We start from the raw sequence: 25,914 nt of genomic DNA on the forward strand, positions 1-25,914 counted from the left end.
AGAGCAAGAGAATTAAGTGACAATAATTTTAGTTGCATGTTTTTATGAGTGTCCAGATTTCTCAGAATAACAGAGCTAGTATATTTAAAATTAAGTAGACTCTAGCTAATAAAACATAGCTGCATTGGCATTTTCCTTCTTGATCAACTTCTTGGATTTTCCTAAGTCATATAATAAAAGGGGTTAGTACATTATTAGTGTCATTAGTAGTTTACTATTCCTCCAATAACATTCTGAGTTAACTGTATTTTAACCTAAGTTTAATCTCCTACATGAACACACATTACAGAAAAAAAAAAGGGAGGGAAATACAATAAAAATTCTTAGTAGAATTTTTAGTTTAGAAATCACTGTAGTCTGACCCTCTCTACCCTCTACAGTATGTCACTCAGTCATAACTTCCTATTCTTGAAGTGAAGAAAAATGCAAGGGTTTGTTTTCTTTTCTTTAGAGATGCAAAACTAATGACCTTAGGTTTATTTATTAACACTCATCCTGTGACAGAACTACATTTAAAATGTGTAACAGTTGAACATCACCAGCTCTCCTAAGAAATCCATGTACAGATGTACAAAAATAAGCCTTGCTTATTCTTTTTCGTGAAGTTGTGTCTTTTAACTTCCTACAGGACAAGCGATTCACCATCAGCTCCTCAGACCTCCGAAATTATTTTAAGTATTAATTTACACCTGACATAACATGTTACAATCTTTTGAATCTAAGTTTCTCAAAAATGGACCTTCCATGGGCATACTATTTTCAAATAATTAATATTCAACATAAGAGATTAGACTCCTCAGCACTATTAGCATTTTCTAATAACTTCACAGCAGAGTAGACAGGCTGGAGGTTTTGTAACTTATCTTAAAAACAAACAAGTACAAAACACTAGAAGCAAAGTCATGACAAGTAATGAATTTTGTTATTTTTTAAAATTTGTCTCCTCATTGGTAATAGGCACTCCAATGCAAGAAGAGAAAATAAGCACAAGAGGGAAACAATCCCTATAACATACAGTAGTCTACCCACAATGTTTTCCTCTTCACAGTGTTCACAGTGAACATTCATGCAATAATGTTCAGTGAAACAAATGCAAAATGAACTCCAACAGACTGCCCTACAGCAAATCTCAAGTGGTGGGACTAACCTGAGGCTTGCTGCTGTGGCTGCCATAGCCTTGGTTGAATGAGCTTTATTTTGACCCTGAGGTGACAAACCTGCCAATACATACTAATGAGAGATGCAATGAACTTTTTGACATACTGCTCTTTGATAGACTTACCTAAGAACTAGGACAAACAAAAAAAACCACCAAAAAAACCCCTCACCGTCACCATTCTAGAACAAAAGACCCTCAAACCTGAATGGACTTTCTAAAACCACAGTTTATTGCAGGCTAAAAAGGAAAAAAAATTAGAGAGAGAAAAAAAATCAATGGTATTTTAAAAATCCACAAAGACCTCACTTGGATTATAGTATGGGAGAACAATTCATTAAGATGAAACTGACATCATATCTATGTGGTTCCTTGTGTTTTCTACTGAAAGACATTCAATTCAACCTTCATACACAGTTGTGATAGTCTGTATTTTGAGCTGACTGATCACAACTAAGACCTCAAGGTCTTTCGAGAGAATTAAATGAAAGACAACAGGGATTTGTCATGAGTGCAGCACATACTGTTGATCTGATTTGACCCAGTGTTACGTTACATGGTCTTTGCTGACACCTGTTGGTTTATTTTTTGTTTTCCTTTTTTTTTTTTCCTTTTTAAGAGAAGCATCTCTAATTTTAGAAACCACTTGACAATTTTTTGGCTTTATAAATAGCTTAATTACCAAGTCCATCTTATGGAAATTCTCAGTTTTTAAAAAAAAATACATACATATGCATATATATGTATCAATACTAGGCAGACAATTCAATCAAGCACCTGCACTACAAGCAATTTAACCTCAGCAGAAAGCAAGACCCCTGACCCAAAGTGAGACAAGAAACATAATGATTGCAAAAGAAAACAAAAAACTAAAAAAAGCTCAAAAGTTTAACAGTGGAACAAATTTAAATAAAGATTATGAATACAATTCAATATTCCAATCCTATCCATATAGTTACAGCTATCTTATCTCTAAATTTCATAGTAAAGATGAGTTATGAAAAGGAATCTGAAGAAAGAGCAGTTCTGATTATTCCAACTATTATGGAAAAAAAATGTTGTTAAGGTGGTGAGGCAGTGTTACAGCTTCAAAAGTTTAAAAATCCATGCTAAAACCAACTGATATATCAGATTTACATAGTTAAAGCACACCAGCTTTTGTAGTCACAGACAAAAAAAAGTGATGGGTCATGAATCACTTAATTCTGACACCTTTCATTGCTTAGCAGAAATGGCCTGATAAACATTCACAGATGGATTGAAGGATTAATTTTATGTAAATCCAGAGTAGAACTCTAAATAACATCTTCTCTTCATTAGCAAGATGTCTTCATCATTTTGCCTCTGTGTTCCAGAATACTAGTGAGTCAAAATAAACAGGATTTACTTACTGAAAACTGAAAAGGACCCCTTTTCTCCTGCCTAAACAACCCCAACTCCTACAGAAGCTCCTCACAGGAATTCTGCCTAAAAACCTTCAGGCATCCACATGCTCCCATAGATTTGTGAACATCTGTTTAGCATAGCTGGTCACTACCTACCTCCTCCTGTATTACAGTGCATCTTCTCTGCTCCCGGTCCCTGTCTACCAGCGTAGATGGTCGGTTGTCCTGAGGATAACCAGTTTTGTTGTTGAACACTGAAACTAAGGTGTGAAATACACCAGCCTTTTCCTCATCTTTGGTGACTATTTTCACCCCTTAGCATTCAATAAAGAATGGAGTTTTTTCCTTCATCCTTTTTTTATTAAAACACTTATAAACCACTTATTATTATTCTTTACAGAAGCAGCCAGATTAACTTCTAAGTGAGCTTCTGTCTCTCTAATTTTCTTTCTGCATGACCTAACAACATCCTTGAATACTTTCTGAGTCACCCACTCCTTTTTCAACCCTATTTTTTTTCCCTCTGAGTTCCTGTGAAAACTCCCTGCTCAGCCAGGCCACTCTTTTTCCCCACTGGCTTCTCCTTCAGCACATAGGGAAGGCCTGGTCCTGCACCTGCACGATTTATTTCTTGAAGTATGTTCACCTTCCTGGACCACTTTGTTTTTAAGGGCTGCTTCTCAGAGAACTTTCTGAATCAATCCCCTAAATAGAACAAAGTCTGTCCTCTGGAAATACAGGGTAGAAATTTTGTTGAGGTTCCTCCTTACTCCACCAAGAATTGAAAACTTTATAATTTTGTGGTTGCTGTACTCAAGATGACCACCCCATCTCCCACCAGCTCCTCTCTGTTTGCAAACAGCAGGTCTAGCAGAGCCCCTGGCAGGCTCACCCACCATCTGTGACAAGAAGCCCTCTTCTGTACACTCCAAGAACATCTAGACTGCTTCTGTGTTGAGTTCCCAGCAGATGCCTGGCAGGTTAAATCTCCTACAAGAACAAGGGCTGGCAATCTTGAAACATCCTCCAGCTGCTTATACAATAATTCATCCATCTCTTCATCCCGGTTGGGTGGTCTGTAGGAGACTCCCACCAGGATGTCAGCCTTGTTGGCCTTTCTCTGATTCTTGATCTTATTGTCATTAATCTCCAGTTCCATGGTAGCCAGAGCCTCCCTAACATACAGAGCTACCCCTCCACCTCTTCTCCCTCTCCTGTCTCTTGTGAAGAGCTTGTAGCCATCCATTGCAGTGCTCCAGCCCTGCAGGTCATCCCACCACATTTCTGTGATGGTGACTCTGTCATCGCTTTCCTGCTGTACCATGGCTTCCAGCCCCTTGTTGGTAACCCACACTGCTTGCATCATCAGCTGTGCTGCTGATTTCACTCCTGACTCTGGCTTACCACCCTTGGAGTGCCTGGTTTTATCCCCTTCCTCCTTCAAACCTAGTTAAAAGCGTTCTCAATCAGCCCTGCCAACTCATGGGCTAGAATCCTTTTGCCCTTGTTGGACAGATGGAGCCCATCTGACTCAAGCAGGCCTGGTGCTGTAAAAATTGCCCATGGTAGAAAAACCAAAATTCCTCTGATGGCACCAGCCTTTAAGCAGCCATTTAGTGGTTATATGGGTTTTCCTATTCTTTTTATCATTCATCCCTACTCTTGAAGGAACTGAGCAGAACCACACCTGCGCTCCTGCCCCACCAACCAATCAATCCAGAGCCCTGGTGTCCTTTCAAATGACCTGGTACCCTTCTTGTCAGCCTCATCACTGCCAACCTGGATAAGCAGCAGTGGGTAATAATCAGAGGGGTGAATTAGTTCAGGAATCTCCTGCTGATATCCCATACCTGGGCCCAGGAAAGCAGCAGACTTCCCCGTGGAATGGGTCTGGGTGACATACAGGGCCCTCAGTTCCCCTCAGAAGGTGAACTTACTACAACTACCCTTCTTTTACTCTTAATTTCCTGAGGTTGTGATCCGACTGACAAAGTGCACCTGGGAGACTCTCCAGATTTTTTTGTTTACCATCATCTGCCTCTCTGGACCAAGGGCCTTGTACCTAGTCTGTAAGGGCACCTGGGAAGGTGAAGGGGGTCAGGAGGGAATTTTTGCGACCTCTCTGAGTAGGTCCTATTTCCATTCCCCCATCTGCTAGGTCTCCTCCTTCTGCCTGGTGGTAAGAGGGACAGGGCTCCTCTGACTCCTGCCAAGCTTCTCTCAGGGTTGCAAGGCTGTAACTCCACCAGCTGATTTCTCTTTTGCTCTCCCTAGTACTCCTTAGCCTTTCCACCTCTTGCTTAAGCTCTGCTACCAGACAGAGCAGATCATTCACCGGCTCACACCACGCACAGGTGCCTTTTGCACTGTCCCCTGCTACTGCCCCCAGGCTCCTTGCAGCCAGCGATCTGGACAGATGTGTCCTTCTTGGCGGGTTCTGTTTGGGCTCAGCACAGTTCGCTGGCAGCAGCAGAAGGCCTTTGATCATTTGTAAACCATTTCTTGGAAAAAAAAGGAAAAAAAGCATCCCAAAACCAACCAAAAGATGCAACCCATCACCCAAACCCTGTGTGCACCCTTCTCGATACCCCTGCTCAGGGGAACTGCCCACTAACGGCAGTGCCACGCCCTCACTGACATGCTTGTCCCTAAAGCCTCTTCTAAATTGCCTGCAAATTGCCTGAAGATCATCGCTTGCTCGACTGAATGCTCCTTTTATTAGTCAGCCAAACAATCTTGGTTTTGCTAGGTAGAGAAGTGAGTATTATGGCTTCTTCTGCTATTTCTGCTGCTGGCTAATGTGCCTTATTTTCCCACCACTGCATTCCTAAAATTATGAGGTGTAATGCAGGATCAAGAGCATCTGCACTCCTGAATATTGCAAAGCAACCCAAAAATATGTTGCTATGATCTAAGGATGTTTTCTGTTACAGAATGTAGCCTTTTTTCCAACAAAAATGTAGCCATATTTCCAACAAAATATTAAATGGCACTAAAAATGTGCACCAACCTTCACTTTCCACTCCTAGTCACCTTATGATTTACTTAATTTGTGTTTATTTCACCTATATTATCTCTAGGGTTACAGGCTATTTTTATGTCAAAAATTACTAGCAGTTCACTTAATATTGCAACCAAATAAATTCCATATAAATATCTAACACTATCCTCAATTGGTTTCCTGTGAAGATGGAAAGTGTTATGAACAAAAAAGTTACCTTTTTTTTTTAAGAGAAGGGGCTGCAGAGGAGTTTTCAGTCGAGCTGGGAATTGATAGCTGGCCAAGAGTTCTTTGTTAGTGAAATGTTGGAATCACCCCTTGAGTATCCTTAAGTATCGCCGTTTAACTCTCTATTGTGGAGAATTCTTGTTTTTCAGAACCACCCTAGCCTGCTGCCAGGAGGATGACAACCTCCCCTCGACGGTGGGGAGAGGGGGATATTTGCATCTCAGGAGAAATGCAAACTTATCTCAAACCCAAACTGCACTGAGACGAGACCTCCACCAAATCCTGGAAAATACCCCAAAAGAGACGAGCCGAAGCAGAATTGAGAAGTCAGGGTGGTGTCTGGACAGCAGGGCCGAGGTCCGGAGCCGGCAGAGATGCTTGAAAACCTCGGTCACTCCTCTCCCCAACTACAAATGATGCCAGTCGGACCCAGGACCCCCTGGACTGATAACCCAAACTGAGAAACCTGGCTATACCCCCACTGCCTTTTCGAGGACAGGATTCCTGGCTCTGGCCCTTAGGGGACAGAGCTGCAAATCTTCCTCTTCAGAGTCACTGACGGGAGCAGTAGCAGAACTCCCCAGATCTGCCAAAACCCCACTTTGAGCTGATCACTTTAATAAAGGCATTAAAAGGAGGAAAATCTCCTGCCCTGTTTATTTCAGAAAGGTAAGCCAAAGAAACTGAAACTAGAAGAATACACTGAGCATTTCACCAAAGAGTATAACTTTCTAAAGACAGCTGAAGAAAATAAAAAATTTATTTTAATTCTTAGGCTGACTGTGAACTGACATCAGATTTGTCTTACAGGAAGGTAAGTGAACATCATCTTACAGATTTACTTTGAAATTACCTAGTCATACAGTATGTGTACAAAGGAAGATTTACTCCAGAAAGAAATATTAATTACATACTCTATTAATTTGCAGTTTTAGCTTACTGATGGAGAACTGATAAAACCTGACTTGCAACTCAGTATGCAACTTGGTAACCTTCAGAAGGTGATAATTATTTGAATTTTATTTACCTACAACCATATACATCTGGAAGTATTTTTTGCATACTAGACCACTGCAACCAATTTTTTCAACTAGACCACTGAACTATGCTGATATCTGCAAGAATTTATCAGACCTTTTACTTCATTTTTAATCCTTATGTAGTCCTAGCAAAGTAGCATCCAATGGTCCCTGACATTCCCAAAACACTTCAAAAAGAAGCGATGTGACACTGTAAACTTACCAGTAGATCGAAATTCAGGACAAACAAGAGCTCTGTTCCTGGCTGACAACTGTGGGTATAAGCTAATGTTACCAAACAAGCTGTTTCCTTTTCTACTACTACAAACTGATTTCAAGGCACACAACCCTCTCAACGTGCAAAACACAGTAGAACTGAGTAGTGGAATAAGTACTATCAGGTACGTACCTTTCCAAGTGCATCATGATCTTGAAAAATCAGTAGGTGGGAGGCAATATGCACTTTGAAACTGAAACTTACATAGAATTACAGAATAAGCTGAGTTAGAAGGTATTCATGAGGATCATCGAGTCCAGTTCCTGCTCCTGCACTGGACAGCCCAAAGACTCACACCACGTCCCCAAGTGTTGTCCAAATGCTTCTTGAACACGGACAGCCTAGGTGCTGTGACCACTTCCCTGGAAACCTGTTTCAGTGTCCAATAACCTCTGGGTGAACAAATTTTTCCTTATCTTTAACCTGAAGCTTCCTAAACTCAGCTTCATGTTGTTACCTTGTGTCCTGTCACTGGTACATGAATGAAGAGGTCAGTTCTTACCCCTCTGCTTCCCCCTGTGAGGATGTTGAGGACATGACAAGGTCTTCCCTCAGTCTCCTCCAGGCCAAACAAACCAAGTGACCTCAGCCACTTCTCATAAGGCTTCCCCTCCAGATCCTTCACCATCCTCATGGCCCTCCCTCAGACTGCTAATAGCTTAATGTCTTTGATATTATGGTGCCTAAAACTGCACACAATACTCAAGGTGAGATACCCAATGCAGAGCAGAACAGGACAATTCCCTCCCCCAACTGTCTGGCACTGATGGGCCTGATGCCCCCAGCTGCCAGAGCACATTGTTTACCGATATGCAGCACTGCACTAACAAAAAACCTCAAGTCCCTCTCCATAGCACTGCTTCCCAGCCTCTTGTTCTTGTTCCCCTGGTCTGTACACACAACCAGATTTGTCCCACTGAACTGAATAACAGAGGAATTTAAGAATAGGTGGCAGGATCCATACCAACAGGAGCACCAAAAAAAGGCACAGCTTTGATATTTAAAGCAGATACACTTAAAATGAAACAAACTCTCACTGAAGGATGAGCTTATTCTGATTTCTTAAAGACCCAAGTATTTTGAACCTGAAGTGTGCAGACCTTTACACATTATTCTAGTAAAGACATGGATTGCTAAGTAGGCCTGGGTTTGCTTTCCTAGTTGCTTTCTCTGGTGTGCATACCCTCAGGTTAGAAATCACTGTTCTAAAGGACACATACTGAAAGCTACATAAGAACACCAGTCCTGATCAAACCTTCAAACCCACAAATTCCCTGTAGAGTTTTAGAGCTAGGTGTTGAGACAAGCAGTTGTAAGGCCTTCTTAAATGGTCTTCTACTTCACTCAGAGCAGGAGCTTCAAACTACATTTCCCATAATTAGTATGGGAAATGTATTAGTATTAGTTTCCCATAATTAGTATGCTGTCAGGTTTTGATCTCAGCTTTAAGATCAAAACCTGACAGCATATAGAAAGCACAGCTGTTTGGTACCAAAAATGGAAAGAAGACAGTTGCATACGAAGAGCTTTCAAACTTTTCACAGTTTAAATATTATCCTGAAGCAGCATAAAAGTAGGCCAAATTGCCTAGAGCAATTAATTCTTTTGGATTTAACTATGGAGCAAGAGATTAAAACAACTGTTCTTTCTTCTCTTAGTCTATATCACATTCTGACTGTAAAAGTCTTGACATTCAGTACCATTCCCAGAGGATTAGGTAACAGCTACAGAGGATTCATGGTGCTTCTTCTAAAGTTTTCATACAAACTTCACAAAACTTAAGTGAATCATTACATATGACCACCTTCCAAACTTGAAAACCAGCATAGTTTCTCCCCTACAAGTCAGCTTCACAGTCATGCTGTAAGTCTAGCTCCATCTACCATGGAAACTGAAAACTCTCTTGCACTTCAACAGAGTGAGCTTCATCTAGGATCTCCTTTACACCTGGAAGGCTCCATCACTAGAGTAGGCAGATAGAACTGTAGCTATTACAATGGTAAGGATGTTCCTACTTAAGGGCACTCTGCATTTTTTTTTAGCAGATCAGCCTAATACAACTTTGCAACTTTCCAGTTATTTCTATTAAAGACTGACACAACTGATCCAGCTTTACTGACAGCATCAGTGCTCTGCTAAGTGTTAATAAAAATATCCCGAGAGAAATAAAATGTATAGGTATCTTGTTGAAAATACAGAAAGCATGGAAGTCTTTATCATGCAAAAACTGAAAATCCCGTGAAAGAACAGGCTCTTCTGGAGTTCTCCAATTGAAAATATATTTTAGAAGAGATGCTTGATGAAGGTAGTAAATCTACATATCTGTTTTTCAAAAAACTCCTGTGGAAAAACCAGGAAAATACTTCATCTTTCATGGAAATTTTTTAGATCACTAATGGAAAGTCGACCTAAACATTCACAAGAAAAAGGTGCACCAACTTGTTTCATCACACATACTGACTGGTGTTCTGCCTATGCACTACTTAAAAATATATTTATTTTGGCCACATAGTTGCCAAAAAACATGTTTTTCACCACTCCTTGAATGAAAAACAAGTCAACTAGCTACCATTTTATTTCCTTGCTGTAAAACGTCTGCTTGATTTTGGAGTTTGCTACTGTGCTCATTCTTTTTAAATGGAAACAATTAGTAAGTCCAGTGATAATTCAACTTCATTCTGCTGTGCAATAAATTTTGGGTGTTTTTTCCTAACCACAAAAAAGAAGAAGAAAGGAATGGATACATACAGGTAGATTAGCTGTAGCTTTAATTTCAGCTATATGAAAATGGCTGGTACAAAAGTTAAGAACTGAGAGTCTAAACTTTTGCATGTAAACCCTGAATGGCAAGAATGGTTCTAATTGAACTAAAGCTGCTGAAGGTCTCATTTTTAAAAAGCTCATGATGAACTCATTGAAACACTCCCCCTATTCCAATTTTTGTCTTCTTTTTAACAATTAGTACCAGTCTTTGAATTGCAGCAACTTACAAGTGCTTTATAAACAACCATCTGCCTTATTGTATCTTTTCTGCTTTTCACTGTTTATCAATTTAAAAATGTAAAACACATTTATCAACAATGTAACAAACTCCCATCTGGGTTTATGAGATGCTCATAATTTCTTTCAAAAATCATGCTAACAATAATTATAAAACTATCTATCTCTGAACCTTTCGAGAACATGTTACTCTGATGAACCAACGTACTGCCAATTGCTGCCTGCAAACTAGAAGAGTTCACTGAAGCACATCTGACATAATCATGCCACTAAAAAGTCTTCACAAACACCAGATTTTGAAAGCTGATTTAGCATATGCAAATGAATATACTGCATGTAATGAAGATTCATATTTAAATTTCTGTAGGTACTGTTAAGTAGTCCTGAATCCTAGCTGTCCATTTACTTCACTCAGAAAAAAGAAATGCTGAAAATTAATGAACTGTTAAAAGCTCACATCTTCATAAAATTACAAAGACTGTACACATACTTAATTTTAGTTTTTTCAGCTGCCTCTACTAACTTTCTCTATTATCAGAAACATTGATTCAAAAATGGAAAAAGTAAAAGGCTGGAACTTTCTAGAAACTTAGAGCTTCGGAACTACTGTTAGAGAGAAATTCAGTATCATGCCCCAATTTTTTAGTTGTTGTACCTGATTTGTTTAAAGTCTTCTTTGCCATTTTTCTATTTTGCAGTTACCTAGCAAAAACTGAAAATAATCAAACTAGTATAAAAAAAACCCTATAACACATAGGGAATGGATTGCTAAAGTACTGCATTTATAACTGCCTTTGCTGTCCATAAAATGATAAGGCTCATTTAGGCGCTTCCTTCAGCTGGTATACTCAAGATTCTCTGTTCCACATAGATTCTTCTCCATATAATAAGAAATAAGATCACACCTTCACATATTTTAAAGATAGTGGCTAATTCTCTCTTCTGCCTACCTTTATATTTTTGTCCAAATACTGCAACCATAAATGTTTTTTGTAACATCGGCTCCACTGGAAGATTCTGCTAAAGCAAAAAACCTTCTGCAATATTCACAAGTAGATGTGTGTCCTGCTCTGGCAAGGACAGGGTTAATTCTTGCAGAAGCCTGGAGGGGGCATGGCTGGGACCCAGACTTTATTCTATACCCCCTCACATCATTGCTACGCCATCAGAAGGGCACTCTCCTGCAGGGAGAAGGGGTCTCTTCTGGTTAGGGTACCATGGCTGCCACGGGCTCAGGTCCAGCTCCATAGTGAACATCTTACATGTAAATCATAATACTACGATGGTTATTCTAAATTAAAAAAAACCCAAACCAAACCAAAAAACAGCTGTTACTTTTTTTGCCTGTCGCTATTCAATTTCTTCAACAAACTGTTATATTTTTTCACTTACATCTATTAATATTAATTTCTCCTTATTGCTTAAATTAAGAGGAGGTACCTTATTCTAGAGCGTCCCACTAAAATTATCTTAAACCAAGACAATAATAACCAAACCAGCTACATATCTGCTTTCCATTACAATAAAATTATTCTAAAATAAACTTTCTTATATATACTTATAAACACTGATGACTCTGTCATTTCACTCAAATCTGTTCCAAGGGGGTCTATTAGCAAGAATCTTCATTACCCTCACCTTCAAGGGTAGGTTGCAATAGAGGGTATTTCAAGGACCCCAAAAGGCCATTGGTGGGCTTTTAGGAGAGCTGCTGTGGAGACAGAGGAAGTCAGACAGCCGAATACTTTGCCTGGTCTCTCAAAGGACCCTTCTGCCACGGGACTGCTGAGGGTTGAAGAATGACAGGTACCAATCACTACCAAAGCAGTGCGCCATTGATAACACCACACCAACCAGGACTCTCTGAACCTCAGCCATGAGATGGGTTCTGGAGACCAGGGAGTGGCCAGCAAGACTCACTCACCCTTTAGTAGTCCCATATGGCTATGGGGACTACTAGTGTGTAAAATCCAGTGGAGACTGACAAGTGGACTATCATGGCCTGAAAAAAGTCACACCACCACTGAGCACTGCTGTGCCAGGTGTGCTGCAACTTCAGTACGAGCTGGAGTCCAAGGCAGCAAAGTGGTGCCACCACCGACATTGCAAATGTATTTTTCTCCATGTGTTTAGCCATGAGTGCACGCCACAGTTTGCAGCCATCTAGAAGGGCATAAAGAACCTGGAACTGGATGTGCAAGGGGTGGAAACCCAGGCCCACTATTTGCCTCGGACTGACCCAGACTGCACTGGAAAAGGGTGAGGCTCCAGAACACTTACATTGATGACATCACCACATTGCTGGGGAACACAGCAAGGAAAGTTTGTGAGAAAGGGGAGAACATAATGCAAATCCTTCTGAAGGCTGCTTTTGCTGTGAAGAAAAGTAAGGTCAAGGGACCTGTCCAGGAAATTCTTTTTTTGGGAGTAAAATGGCAAGATGGACACCACTGGATTCCAATGGACATGGTCTACCAAGCAGCAGCTATGTCCCTGCTATCCATCAAGAAGGAAACACAGGCTTTCTTAGATTCTGTGGGTTTTTGGAGGATGCATATTGCAGATGTGAGTCCTCTCTAGCACGTGATCTGGAGGAAGGATGATTTTAAGTGGTGACCTGAATGACAAGCTTTTGAACAAATCAAACAGGAGATTTTTCATGCAGCAGATCTAGAGGCAGTCAGAAGAGGAGAGGATGTGAAAAATGTGGTCTACACTACAGTCAGGAAGAATGGTCCTTCCTGGAATCCCTGGAAAAGTACCTGAGGAGACTAGAGGATGAACCCTGGAGATGGGGATACAAATGATCTGAGGCCTACTACATTACAACTGAAAAAGATTCTGGCAGCTTATGAAAGGGCTTGAGCTGCTTCCAATGATGGGCAGTGAAGCACAGCTCCTCTTGGCACCCTGACCGCCAGTGCTGGGCAAGACGTTCAAAGGCAAAGTCCCTTCCACACATCATGCCACCGATACTATGTGGAGTAATTGGATAACTCTGATCATACAGAAAGCTTAAACAGCAAATGCCAGCTGCCCAGGGATCTTAGAATTCATCATGACTCAGCCTGAAGGTAAAAAACGTGGATTATCATCAGAAGAAGAGGAGGAGGAAGTTACACATGCTGATGAAGCCCCATAATATAATCAGCTACCAGAAAATCAAAAGGAATATGATCTCTTCACTGATACTTCCTACTGTATGGCTGGGCTACACTGAAAACAAAAAGCAGCTGTACAGGGTTCTGCATGGTGAGTCACCGAAGCTATGGAGGGACAAGGTGCATCAAGTCAGGTTGCAGAGCTGAAAGCCATCCAGCTGGCTTTAAATGTCACAGAATGAGAGAAATGGCCAGTAGCACCGCACTGACTTGTGGGTGACAGTAAATGCACTGCACGGGTGGCTGGACCAATGGAAAAAGACCAATTGTCAGGACAAAGGTAAACCCATCTGGGCTGAAAAACTGTGACAAGACATCACTACTCAGATAGAGAAGCTGGCTGACATCACTACTCAGGTAGAGAAGCTGGCTAGGTATTTCATGTATGCAATGCACACAGGGAAGAGTAAGGCTACTGAATAGCATTTGAAGAATGGACAGGTGAATTGGGCTGCCAAGATTAAACTGTCTCAGGTGGATCTGGACTGGCAACATAAGGGTGAATTATTTCTGGTTGGTGGGCCCATGATGCCTCAGGCCAGCAGGGAAGAGATGTAATGATACAGATGGGCTCATGGCTTAACTATGGGGTGGATTTAACAATGGACACTATTTCCCAGGTGAAATTTCATAACTGTAAAACATGCACTGTGATCAAGCACACCAAGCAGGTACAGCCCCTGTGGTGTGTGTGGTGGATTATGGTCGAAATACAAATAGTGGAAAGTTTGGCAGGTTATTAATTACATTGCCCTCACCCTAACCCTGTGCCTCACACCACTGCCTGGAACACCAGCTTGGGCCTCAGAAAGCAAGTCCTGCGGCAACAGGGCACCCCAGAAAAAATTGAGTTGTACTGATTTGAAGATGATCTTTTGCCTTTTCTTTTATATACCTTTTATATTACTTTCATGTATCCTCAGTCTTTTTAGCATGCATACTTGTAATTCCTTATGTCTGATAACTTAACATAGCCCTAGTATTTTGTTAGGCCAGGAGACCAAACATCCTAGAGGCCTCATAGCAGGAGGCTGGAAAACCCTACACTATCTTGGGAAACTAAGGTCTTCTCTAGAACATATCCTGTAAACTAGAAATTTGGCCCATCCAGGGGGGAATTCCTAGAATAGGGGAATATCATGCCATCCATCCAGGCCTCCCATTGGGGCATCTTTGTTAAATATGCTAATTTATAAGGTCTATAAATTGTATATGCGATCTATCGTGTGCATGCTTTGCGGCACATCCCACCTTGATGAAATGGTGCACCACAGCACTCTTATTAAAGTACAGAGGTAAAAACCCCTTATCCATTAACTGTGTCTGGCTCTCAATTTTTTAAGACCAGGAAAAGGCCTCATAGACCTCATGGCCAGAGAGCACAGTACTGAGTGTGTATCATGCTCCATGTCATGCACCAGCTTTTGGGAAAGTTGAATGATACAATGGACTGTTAAAACCACATTGAAAGCAATGGGTGGTGGAATCTACAAACACTGGGATCTACATTCATTTGAAGACTACCTGGTTAGTTAACACTAGAGGCTCCAGTCTAGCTGGCCCTGCCCAATCAAAACCCCCACATACCACAGAAGGGACAGAGTTCCATTGTGCATATGCGGAATCTGTTAGGGGCAACAGTTTGGATTAGATGGCCTCCAACAATGGCAAATCCATCAGTGGGATTGTTTTTGTTGAAGGACCCGAGTGCATTTCATGGGTAGTACAGATGGATGGGGAAATGTGATGTGTACCTCAAGAAGAGGTGCAATTGTAAACATTTTTTGTGACATTGACTCCACTGGAAAATTTTGCTACAGCAAAAAGCCTTCTGCAATGTTCATTAGTAGATGAGGGCTCTGATTCTGGCCAGGACAGGGTTCATTTCCACAGCAGCCAGAGCAGTGGCATCGCTAGGACCCCAAGGTTATTCTGTACCTCCCTGATATTTTCCACAAACAGGGAAGGGATCACTTCTGGAGCAAGGGAGCCTGGCTGCATGGATCAGACCTCCATGGTGAACCTTTTGCATGGAAATCACTCTTTTGCTTTCGTACACTCTTTGCTATTAATATTTTTGCTGTTTCTGCTAATTTTCTTATCTCAGTGCTGTTTCCAGCAAATTGTTCTTATGTCAACCCATCATATTTACTTTTTTGCCCCCAATGCTCTCCATCCTACCACAGCGGAAGAGAGGGAAAGGAAGGAAGGAAGCAGCACACAGTTTGGAGTGCCTCAGTGAAACCACTCCTAAACCACCAAAATGGGGCATAGCTTGCAGAGAAACAGCACAAACCAGAAATTAACCACTTTTAAAAATAAGGACAGGGGAGATACTTGAATTAGATGCTTTCACTCTTCCTCTGAAACAGGAGTTTTAGTGAGCCTTTTTGCTACCTCCATGGAAGTTCACCCTTATTTAGCGGTAATACAAGACACTGAAAAAATTCAATTCACACATGCTCCACAGACACCTGTTAAGTATTTAGTATCTAATCTCTGAACAGAAAAACCTCTTCAACAGGACAAGCCAAGCAGGCTTTCCATAAAGGCAAATGTTCATGAATCCAACAATATGTTACATCACTATAAATTTATTTCATTGACTCAGTAAGAGTTTTTCTAAACAGTAAATAAGTAACAGCAAATACATTAAAGGAAGTTGAGGTACACAAGCAATTTTGCTCAATCCATGGTGTGAAGCATGTACTTTATATTATCCTAAAGCATTGCTAGGCGGATAAAATCTGGAATGTTTCAACGATAAACTGCAAAGAAACTGAAACTAAGAGTGTAAGGATTTCTACTAATAATCTGCACATTTTATTTGAAACTTGATCCTGAAGCCCTTATTCACAAGATCAGACCTATTGAGTTTATTCACATAAGCTTTGGCTGCAAGATTGGACCTTAAGTACTATCAGGTGCACGTGCAGCCTATCATCAGATTTTGGGTTATTCATGCAAGAAGCTACCCTTTCAAATGCAGACTACTTAATGCTTCCTTCTTCATTAACTTACATGTCCTCTTCTGCTGCTCTATGCTTTCATTTGTGCTATGTAAATAGCCTCTCAGTCATCAAAACAAGTAATGATCTTTGCAACCAAGGAGGAAATTAGTAGCAGGTGAATGCTTATTTTTTAAATCATGTTAAGACCAAGCTGTTCTTTAACTTAAAGAAGATCTGGAAATAAAAATCCCATTTTACTCTTAGCCATCTGAATTATGGGTTGTCAAGGTCATAATTTTACATACTTATCCCACACACACTACTTAAATATTAACCCTGATGGCAATCTACTTCGTGATGAGCTGGATCTAACATTTGGGAACATACTTTAAAGCAGTTTATTCAGTGGAATAAAACTTCTCTGATGACATAAAATTAACTGTCTCTTATCATACATGACACCAGGAATTTCTGATTTAAGTGTTCCATTTCTTTGTTCTACATATCTGTTGTACATAAATACAAAATACTATGCTATGGTGACTGCAAAAAAACCATCTCAATTCTTTTGCTACCTGCCTACGGACAGGTAGGTCCTTTTGCAGGTCAGAAAGACTGCAATTACAAGACACAGCATTAACTTCAATAGCATCACAGCAGAGATATTTATGTCATGGTCCACATTATAATCTACATATTTACAAATTCTCTTTAAATTTTCCAAGACATTGGTAGAAAAGTAAACTGTCAGTACAGGTAAAAGTCTTTTCATCAGTGAAGGCACTCCCAAAAATATTAATGCCAGTGTTCAATGGCCTCCAAGTAATCAACAAATTATAACTGCCTTTAGGCTGTAAGATACATGCAAAGCAACAGACAATATTCACCTTCTGATGCTAGGGATACTCCGGATACTACATGAGTATAAAAGTAGAAAGTCAACAAAAGTCTGCAACAACTAAACTGTTGTCACAAAATTTCTCAATCATACTTCAAACTTGCCACATAGATAATCATCAGTTCGAAGCAGCTGCAACATATGCTCTATGCACTTCTGCTGCCATTTTAAATTTTAAAAAGCAAATGGAGTGGCTCACTACAAAATTCAATGCCACAATAGAAATGACTGAACAAGAATCACAAAATTATTAACAGTTCACTAAATTGTCTATTAGCAACACATATCAAAAGGCTGCAGAAAAAAAATTGTGTGCCTGAAATAACTAATGAGTGAATGAAGAATAAAAAGATGTAAAGAGTGGAGATGTAAGCAAACCATTTTGATTTTTGAAGAACCAATTTCCACACAATCAGAAAAATGGCAGAACATCACAGACAGTGTATTAATACTTTTATCATCCAAAAAACCCCCCATGGATAACCGAAATGAAATGTATTAATGCTCCAGGAAAGAGAGAATGATTCTGGCTGATTATAAGGCCAGGAACTTATAAGGCCACTCACTTCTTAAAAATCAATAAAACACATTAAAAACACCCCACAACACACACACACACACACACACACACACATATATATATATATATATATATGTATATGCACAGTAAAAAGTTTCCTTGTGAAGGATATACACATCCTTTAAAAATTAGAAAACCAGCATGCAATGACTGAGCTAACAATGGAAACGCTGAATACATAAAACAATTTTGTTCAGTGATACAAATATAGCTACTTCATCATCTCACTGGATGACAAGCTACATAACTGAACCCTAAATGCACACTGAAGAACTCCTACAACCAAAGGATGATGCTTCAAAGCAAAGGCCTAAGGCCAGATTTTACTACATCGCTTTATAAATCATTTGAGTGACTGCTTCTTAAGCTACCACAGTTTGCTAAACACATCTTCACCTTAGACTACAAAACAGCTTATCAGAGGGTGATATACCACTCCAGTATTATTCAACATTTGCATCAGTGACCCACTAATTTATGGCACAAAACAAGATTTTAATTACGTGAATAAATGCCAAGGATCAGCACCTCCTTTGTGATGTAGTTATTTGGGAACCTACATGTTCCCAAATAACTACATCAAAACCAGACAACGGAACGTCTATAAATTTGTGGCTTGTTGGAACAATTATGTAGTACCGAGCACCTAGTAGAAAAAGAATGAAAGCCAGATTGAGGGTTTTTTTCCTCTAAAAAAACAAAGCAGACAACTTAGAACAATTCCCTGTCAGACGTCTGACTTTCCTTGTCCTTTACCTACCAATATAAACAAAGTGGATTTTCAGAGATCATTCAAACAGGAACACGGAGAATGATGATAACTAAGGCAAAATGCACAACACAGATCACAGATATAAGATCCCTGGTCCCAGAACAAGTACACCAAAAAAATCATAAAAAGCTTTTCATACTACTGTGGGTTGAAGATATTTTCACACACTTTTCAGATGCACAGAATGTGAAATCTGCCATGTATTTCCAAATATGTATAGGCAAGTGTGTGACACGTGATTCTAAAGATCAGCCCATACTGATCTTTAGAATCATGTCTTGTCCAACTCACTTATTTGAAAAATGGGAATATTTGAACAATGTAGACACACAAAAACATCCATACACATAGGCCATGTAACAGTATTTCCTCTCAGAAGAAATGTGTATCAAGACACAGCACTATCCCCTTTTTTGGAAAAGTATACAAAGTGAAAAGATGTGAGAAGCACCTTCAGTAGCCCCACTCACTTTCTACTCCCTGCCACAGCTCCTGGCAAGAATGAGGAGGACAAGGTAAAAAGCAAGCTTCATCAATTCCTGGTAAGAAAGCTCTGGTAGGACAAACAGCTGGGCAGCTCCAGCAGAGAGCCCAGGCTGACACACACACGAAACAGAAGCTGAGCAAGCAAGCACAGAGCACCCCCAGAGGGCTGGAGCACCTCTCCCATGAGGTTGAATGAGGGTGAATGAGTTTGGGTTGCTCAACCCAGAGAACAGACATCACCAGGGAGATATTACAGCAGCTTCCAGTAAAGGGGCCACAAGAGAGCTGGAAAGGGACTGCTGACAAAAACATGGAGTGATAGGACAAAGGCAATAGCTTCAAAACGATCAAAAGCAGGTACGTTTAGATGAGATGTTAGGAAGTTCTTGACTGTGAGGGCGGTGAGGCACTGGAAGACTTTGCCCAGAGAAGCTGGGGATGCCCTATCCCTGCCAGGCTTCAAGGTCAGGGCTTCAAGTAATCTCATGCAGTAGAAGGTGTCCCTGTCTATGGCAGGGGGTGTAAACTAGATGACATTTAAGGCCCCCTTCAATCCAAACCCATTCCAGGACTGTATGGATAAGGCACTTTTCTTCCTAAGGCAACATTATGCACAAACAAGCCCTGCTCTCCTGCAGATGGCTATACATCTGCCTGCTGATGTAAAGAAGTGAATTGATTTCTTATTTTGTGCACAGCTTGTGTGCACAGCTTTTACTTTACCTATTAAACTGTAACGCAACCTGTGAATTTTTCATTTTTACCCTTCTGATTCTCTCCCCTATTCCACAGTGAGGAGTGAGCACGGAGCTATGGGGGGCTGAACTGCCTAGGAAGTACCAGTAGCATCCAAATATGTAATACACCAACAGATAATTAACCAATTCAACTTCAGATTTCTGTTTTACTTAGTGGTTCCTGGTATCTCCAGGTAACATGAGAAAATCAACCAATGCATTTATCTTCAGCTAAAAAGAAAATTGTCACAGCTTTGTAATCCATGAGGTGACTAAGGTTAAAGAAAATACTGCACTGTGTAATCTGACTTATGTAAGTAGATGATATTCTATTATGAAGATACACTAAAGTCAAACAGCAATCTAAATCACACCCTAAGCTATATAGCAAACAATGGAAATTACTGTTAGAGCATTAATATGCAGTAAATCCTGAAATACCTTATACTAAATGATTGGAACCTCACTAAGACTTTATTAATGTATGCAAAAATATCACATCTACAGAGAAACAGAACAAAACCCATAGCACATGAACACACGCACATATATACATACCCATATATACATCCACATAAATACCTATATATGTACACATACACACATATATACACACACATATATTAAACGTGTGCATATATTTAAATGCTACACACAGAGATATATATACATGCATGCACACATAAATTATGTACCTCTCCAAGGGCTTCATAGCGCTTTTGGTTCCATCTATGCAAATCTTCACGATAATTAAAAACAAACGGTTCCCCAGTTTTAATGTGTCTTAATTGCCCTTCTTTAAAAGAAACAAAATAATTACAGTTAATATACTTCATCATTAAAAGAAAGACACACTCAATTGCTGAAAATTTTAAAAGAAGTCTACATCTAAAAACCAAGCTATTATAAATTCATCCTCATTTTTGGTTATAGGCTTTTTAACAGAAAACAATTGTAGCATAAAAAATTGCACTCCCGTTTTATCATATATACTGCCAGATTAAGCTAAACAGAAATTATGACATGGTGAAATTGCACACAGATATCAAATGACCAGAGTACTTCACAAGACATATTTACATCCCAACTGCTATGAATTAACAGTGAAATGTAAACATTAGCAGTTAACATTTGATCTACAGGTGATTGAATTGTAGCTACAAATCCTCCACTTCAAAACTAACTGCGTTGTAAAGAAATGCAAATACAAAAGGGGCTGGAAGCTGGAAGTAAGCGAAAGATTTATCTTCAAGCCTAACAACTTTCTAAGCTAACGTGAAAAGAATCATGTCCAGAGTTAGGGAAAATATCTAAACTCCAAGATAAAATCAAGTAAAACACAGAGATTACAACAGTAGAATAAAGCAGAATGCTTGTTCAGAGCAAAACCACACGCTACTTTTGCTCTCATTGTAACTTCCTGCAGTTGGCCTTATTTAAAGACAAAGTTAACAGCAAATCCAAACACTTGTAAAGACAAGGACTGTGTTAAAAACAATGATAATAATAAAATGGCAACCAGTAGGAAGCCAACCACAAGAACAAATATTTTACCAACAATATTTCAGCCTATCAGACAAAACACAAGTTATGATCTCAGAGCATTAGAAAACTGCAGTATTATCAGTGAAATACTAAAAACAGTGATATATGCCAGTAAACTTTGAATGCTGAAACAAAGGTTCCTCTGTAATGTTTCCTCTTGGATAGAAAAAAAATCACTTGGTTCATGTATTTACAGAACTTTTACACTTTGATTCTTGATGCTTTAAATAAAATATTTAAGATCTCATGTCTATAATAGTTATGCTTATCTGCTGAGTTAACTTTTTACCAGACCTGCCTTATCTCATGTACTTGATACCACGGAAGTACTTCTCCACAGTTTCCTATCCTTGTGTTGGGCTCAAACATCCTCCTTCTCACATTTTTCATAATAACTTTACTTTCAGCTGCTCCTTCTCAGATACACGCTCTTCAAATATGCCATTCAACAGTTCATGAACTGGCTCTCGCCACAAGTAACAAGTATCTGCTATATTTTTCCTTTGACTTTCTGGAGCCCCTGCCTTATTCAGATTTAAATAATCTAACAAAAAACTTCTGTACTTTTCCACCATAAAAAGAAGCATGATTAAGACATAAAAATACACAACTGAACATTTGAATTAAATGTACAAATGCAAAATGGTGATTTTTTTGCTCTGCTGACCGTTAGCATATGTAATAGGTTGTCCTCCATTCTATGGAAATCACTGAGGCTGTGAGGTTTAGTAATGGAATATTCAGTAACATAATTCAATCCCCAAACTTCAAATTTCAGCCCTTTTTATCAGCCACATATGAACCATTAACTCTGAAGTCAGTAAGGAAGACAGTAGACACTGTGCAGATCTAAAAATAAGGAGCTGAAAAGTGACAGAGCTGAACTCCTTCCATCAAAGAAAGAGCATCACTTTCACGACACTTTTAGTCTCGAAGTACCTACCCGTGAAAGCCATCAGGGTATTAAAAAGCTAAGTGTTGCATAAATGACTATCATTTAAAGGAAAGCTCTTTTTTTTCCCCTTTAAAAGTGGAAGATGTAAAACAGGCAGATTTAGAAACTAAAGTTCCTCTGTTCACAGAGCAGGCACTGCAAAGAAGCAAAACTGTAAATATTCCCATTTGTTCTACAGGTTTTAAACAATTTTGAAAGAGTCACTTCCTGCAGTCTGGTATTACTTTAGCTCAGAAGCTCATTTCTCATCTGGATTTTAAAATACATGCACTGGAAATTATAAATACTAAGTCACTTAACACAGAGACTGAGCTAGCTGGAAGTACTTGCTTGCAGTCGTCACACACTTGGCTGCAATGCAAAATTATGTTCCACACCAGAAGAGACAGTCTATCACATTGCTTATTCCTCTGTCAACATACATAGGTGTTTTCCTGTTGGTAAAAACGGACTAGCTGGGACAAATTATTATCTGAAAAACAACTTTGTAGACATAAAAATTAATCAGGAAATAAAACATTGCTTTAATGACTGACCAATCTTTAATTCTGATTTTTAAATGCTACAGAAATTACTTTCAGAATTTTTGTATCAACAACACTTTTGTAACAGAAAACAGGAAGTCACAAAGTAGGCCCAGTACAACACCACAACATTGTATGAAATGAGGGATTTTTGTGATAATTGTATGAAATAAAAAACAGATCTCAGATTTACAAGTCTATCAGCACTAAAGTTTAACATTTCAATCCTAACAGGAAAGGATGAAATTTTAATAGGGACTTATAAGGTATAATTCAACTTCTGATAAATGCTCAACATTATTCTACATAAGGTCTTTACAAAGCACGTATTACTTACTTTCATTAAAAATGTACTCAAATCCTTCCAAAGTATCAGGAAATTCAAGTGGTGGCTCATCTTTTTTCATTAGTTCATCCAAGTCTATTCTAGACAATAAATCTAAAAAAGGAAAAGAAAAAATACATAACACATGCTGTGTCTTTTATTTCCTTTGCAGCACTAAAAAAATGTGTTTACTGATATTTGTAGATCTTACAGGCAGATGAATATCCCAGTATTACTAAACACAGAACACTATTATGGGAAATCTTGTTCAAGGTTCAAAAGCTGGACTTCACTGCCTGTATACATACTCATTTATTTACTTATTTATTTACCTACCTATTTATCTCTATGTTAATCTAAAAATATCCAGAGAAAGGGAAGTCACCAAAGACACAGTGATTCATTTCAATGATTCATTACCTCAATGTTAGAAAATAAGTCTCTGAGGCATGCATCATGGTTTTAACATAAAGTCCTCTAGCTTCAGTTTCAAATAATTGATAGCATCTTGACTGCCTTCTTGAGGAGTTCAGATTACCTGAGCACATCATCTCACTGGCATTTACCAGATGTGCGACCACACCAGTCCTCAGCTCCCCCCTTTCGATACCCAGACTGTCAGGCCTGAATCCTCCGCTCAATCACCCCCTTTAACACTCTCAAGGTAGAGAAACTTCTATCCACTTTACAGCAAGCCATGGTATACACATCCTTTTCAGATTATGAATTGTATGGCCTGCTACAGACTAAATACAGTCACTAATGCAAGTACACTAAAATTAGCATAACCTACATTCTTTACCCTAGATTTAAGGATTTACGTTTAACCAGAGGCAAACTTATGGAGACATTTTTACATCTATATGTAACTACTAAACAGTTACTTCATACACAGGCAATATTGTACAATGATCTCTCCTCATTTCATATTCACATGCAATGCAGTGCTATGCTTCTAACATATTTTCTGATTATTAATTTAAAAAAAAAATCAAGAAACAATTCAGCAGGATTTCACCAAAATATATTTTCCTACTTCTTCGTTAGATGAAATTGAAGACCCCACAAACATTCTGTTCCAGAGTGCTAAACCGACTTTGAACTATAATTATTTAATAATTCAAGATACTGTGTGTTTACCAAGGAAATACATTAAGATTTCTAAGCATATGGATTTTTACCTTTATTATTATCCAACACTGTAGCTCAAAAAAAAGAAAACCATTTGAAAAGACTCATTTTCTGTAAGTTTCATTTGGCATTAACTACGTTTCCATCTTTGTATTACTTAAAACAATTATTTTGATATTTTGTACCACTATTTTTGCTTGGTCTTGTTGCCAGTAGGCTACCCACATTATCTAAGCTTAGGATTGACACATTAAACACTTTGAAATTTCTATTGTTTAAAATGTACTGAAAATTATCTTCAACATTCTTGAGAGTTCCTTGACCTGCACTTATACAACTCTTCAAGTTCACTTTACATTTATTCCAGCATCCATGACTGTCACCAACACTTCCTTCTGAGTGATTCCACTAGGCAAAGCTGGAGGACCAAAAGCCATCTGGTATGTTTGCTGAAATACAGCATCTTTCCAACTATGGCTTCTAAGTATCTCTGTAGTATCTACATGTCTATATAACACCAGATACTGATTGGATGATTCTTAATCTGTCTTTCTCAGCCACAGCTCACTTTTACATCACATCTATTTAACAGCAAGTCCCATGAAATCCAATTCATGCAAGCAATTATGTGTTTGTTCTTGCGCACTGTCCTTTGGAAGTTCTGAGGAAGCTCCTTCAGTTCTCAACCAAATGATATGGAAAAAGAATAGAATTTCGTCAAAGAAATCTCCTACAACAGGACGTAAAAAATGTGTCCTTTCCTCCTTTGTATTTCGGCAAAATCAAGGCAGCAACAGTCTTTAGCACATCTTTCTCTCCGTGCTGAAGAGATTCCAGTCACACTGCATCCCTAGAATTTAATTTCACTTGAGTTTCCATACCGTCTTACCATGATCTATTTTGAGATGTATTTACACAGAAGTGTCACTTACTATACAACAACAAAAAAAAAAATCAATCTCCTGAGTATCAAGGACCACAGTATACGAAGTATATTATGCTTATTCACAATATGTACAGCTTGTCATGATTTACAGCTTTCATCAGTCACTAAGGAGAACTGCACCTATTCTGAATGTGTCAGAGCTGAAACCACTGACACATTCACTTTCTTCTTGTGCAACTTTTCAAATTAAAATTATCTAAAGTGTCTTACAACTCTGTGATTCTTTCCAAATCTGATCTACCATTCTTACCTAAGGTCTCGGACTTTCCAACTCAATTTGAAATAGTTCAACAGAGCTGAAAACAGAGTCATCTGCAGGAGACATTCTATAGCTAAATGGAAAATCACTCGATCACATCATTAACACTAATCCTTAAAGATAATCAAATTAATGCCATCTATAAAATGGGAGTTTTATTTCCAAACCTCAACTATAGCTTCCTCAAAAGATACTAATTGGAAAGAATTGGCACAAGGTTTTATAAAAGCACTATAGAGGTTTTCACCAAATACTTCACAAAAACTCAGCTGCAACTGAAGAAATGCCATCTATCATCACATGTAACGGAACACTGCTTTCTAATAATGCTTTGATAGAAATCCAGGATGTACACTTGAGTGGCAAGCTATGTTATTTTTTCTCCTTTGAAAGACAATTTAGAATACAACTGTGTGATGCAAGCACTTTAAATCAAGGTTTGGTTAACTTACTTTAGGTCTAACCAACTTCATGTACTTCTAAAGCTGAATGCCACTATCTAAAACATGCCATTTATTTAAGTTATTTTTATCCCTAAGTCATTTAGATGTTTATTTTTTAAAACATACAAAGAGAAC

The 25,914-nt window shown here is 39.0% G+C and overlaps 1 protein-coding gene across 7 annotated transcripts in view; it reads right to left on the reverse strand.

Moving 5' to 3' along the window:
* ARB2A (ARB2 cotranscriptional regulator A) overlaps window positions 1-25,914 on the reverse strand; it is a 255,332-nt gene that overhangs the window by 206,483 nt on the left and 22,935 nt on the right. For 6 of the 7 annotated variants that reach the window (XM_059873455.1, XM_059873457.1, XM_059873456.1 and 3 more), the window contains 2 exons: window positions 23,013-23,114; window positions 20,347-20,447 (listed from right to left, as the gene is read on the reverse strand). In XM_059873455.1, the coding sequence (XP_059729438.1) occupies window positions 20,347-20,447; window positions 23,013-23,114 (203 nt within the window). The remainder of the gene's footprint in view (window positions 1-20,346; window positions 20,448-23,012; window positions 23,115-25,914) is intronic. The other variant, XM_059873459.1, reaches the window with a different exon arrangement.

The sequence above is a fragment of the Haemorhous mexicanus genome, chromosome Z (assembly GCF_027477595.1).
Source record: "Haemorhous mexicanus isolate bHaeMex1 chromosome Z, bHaeMex1.pri, whole genome shotgun sequence".
Lineage (NCBI taxonomy): Eukaryota > Metazoa > Chordata > Aves > Passeriformes > Fringillidae > Haemorhous > Haemorhous mexicanus.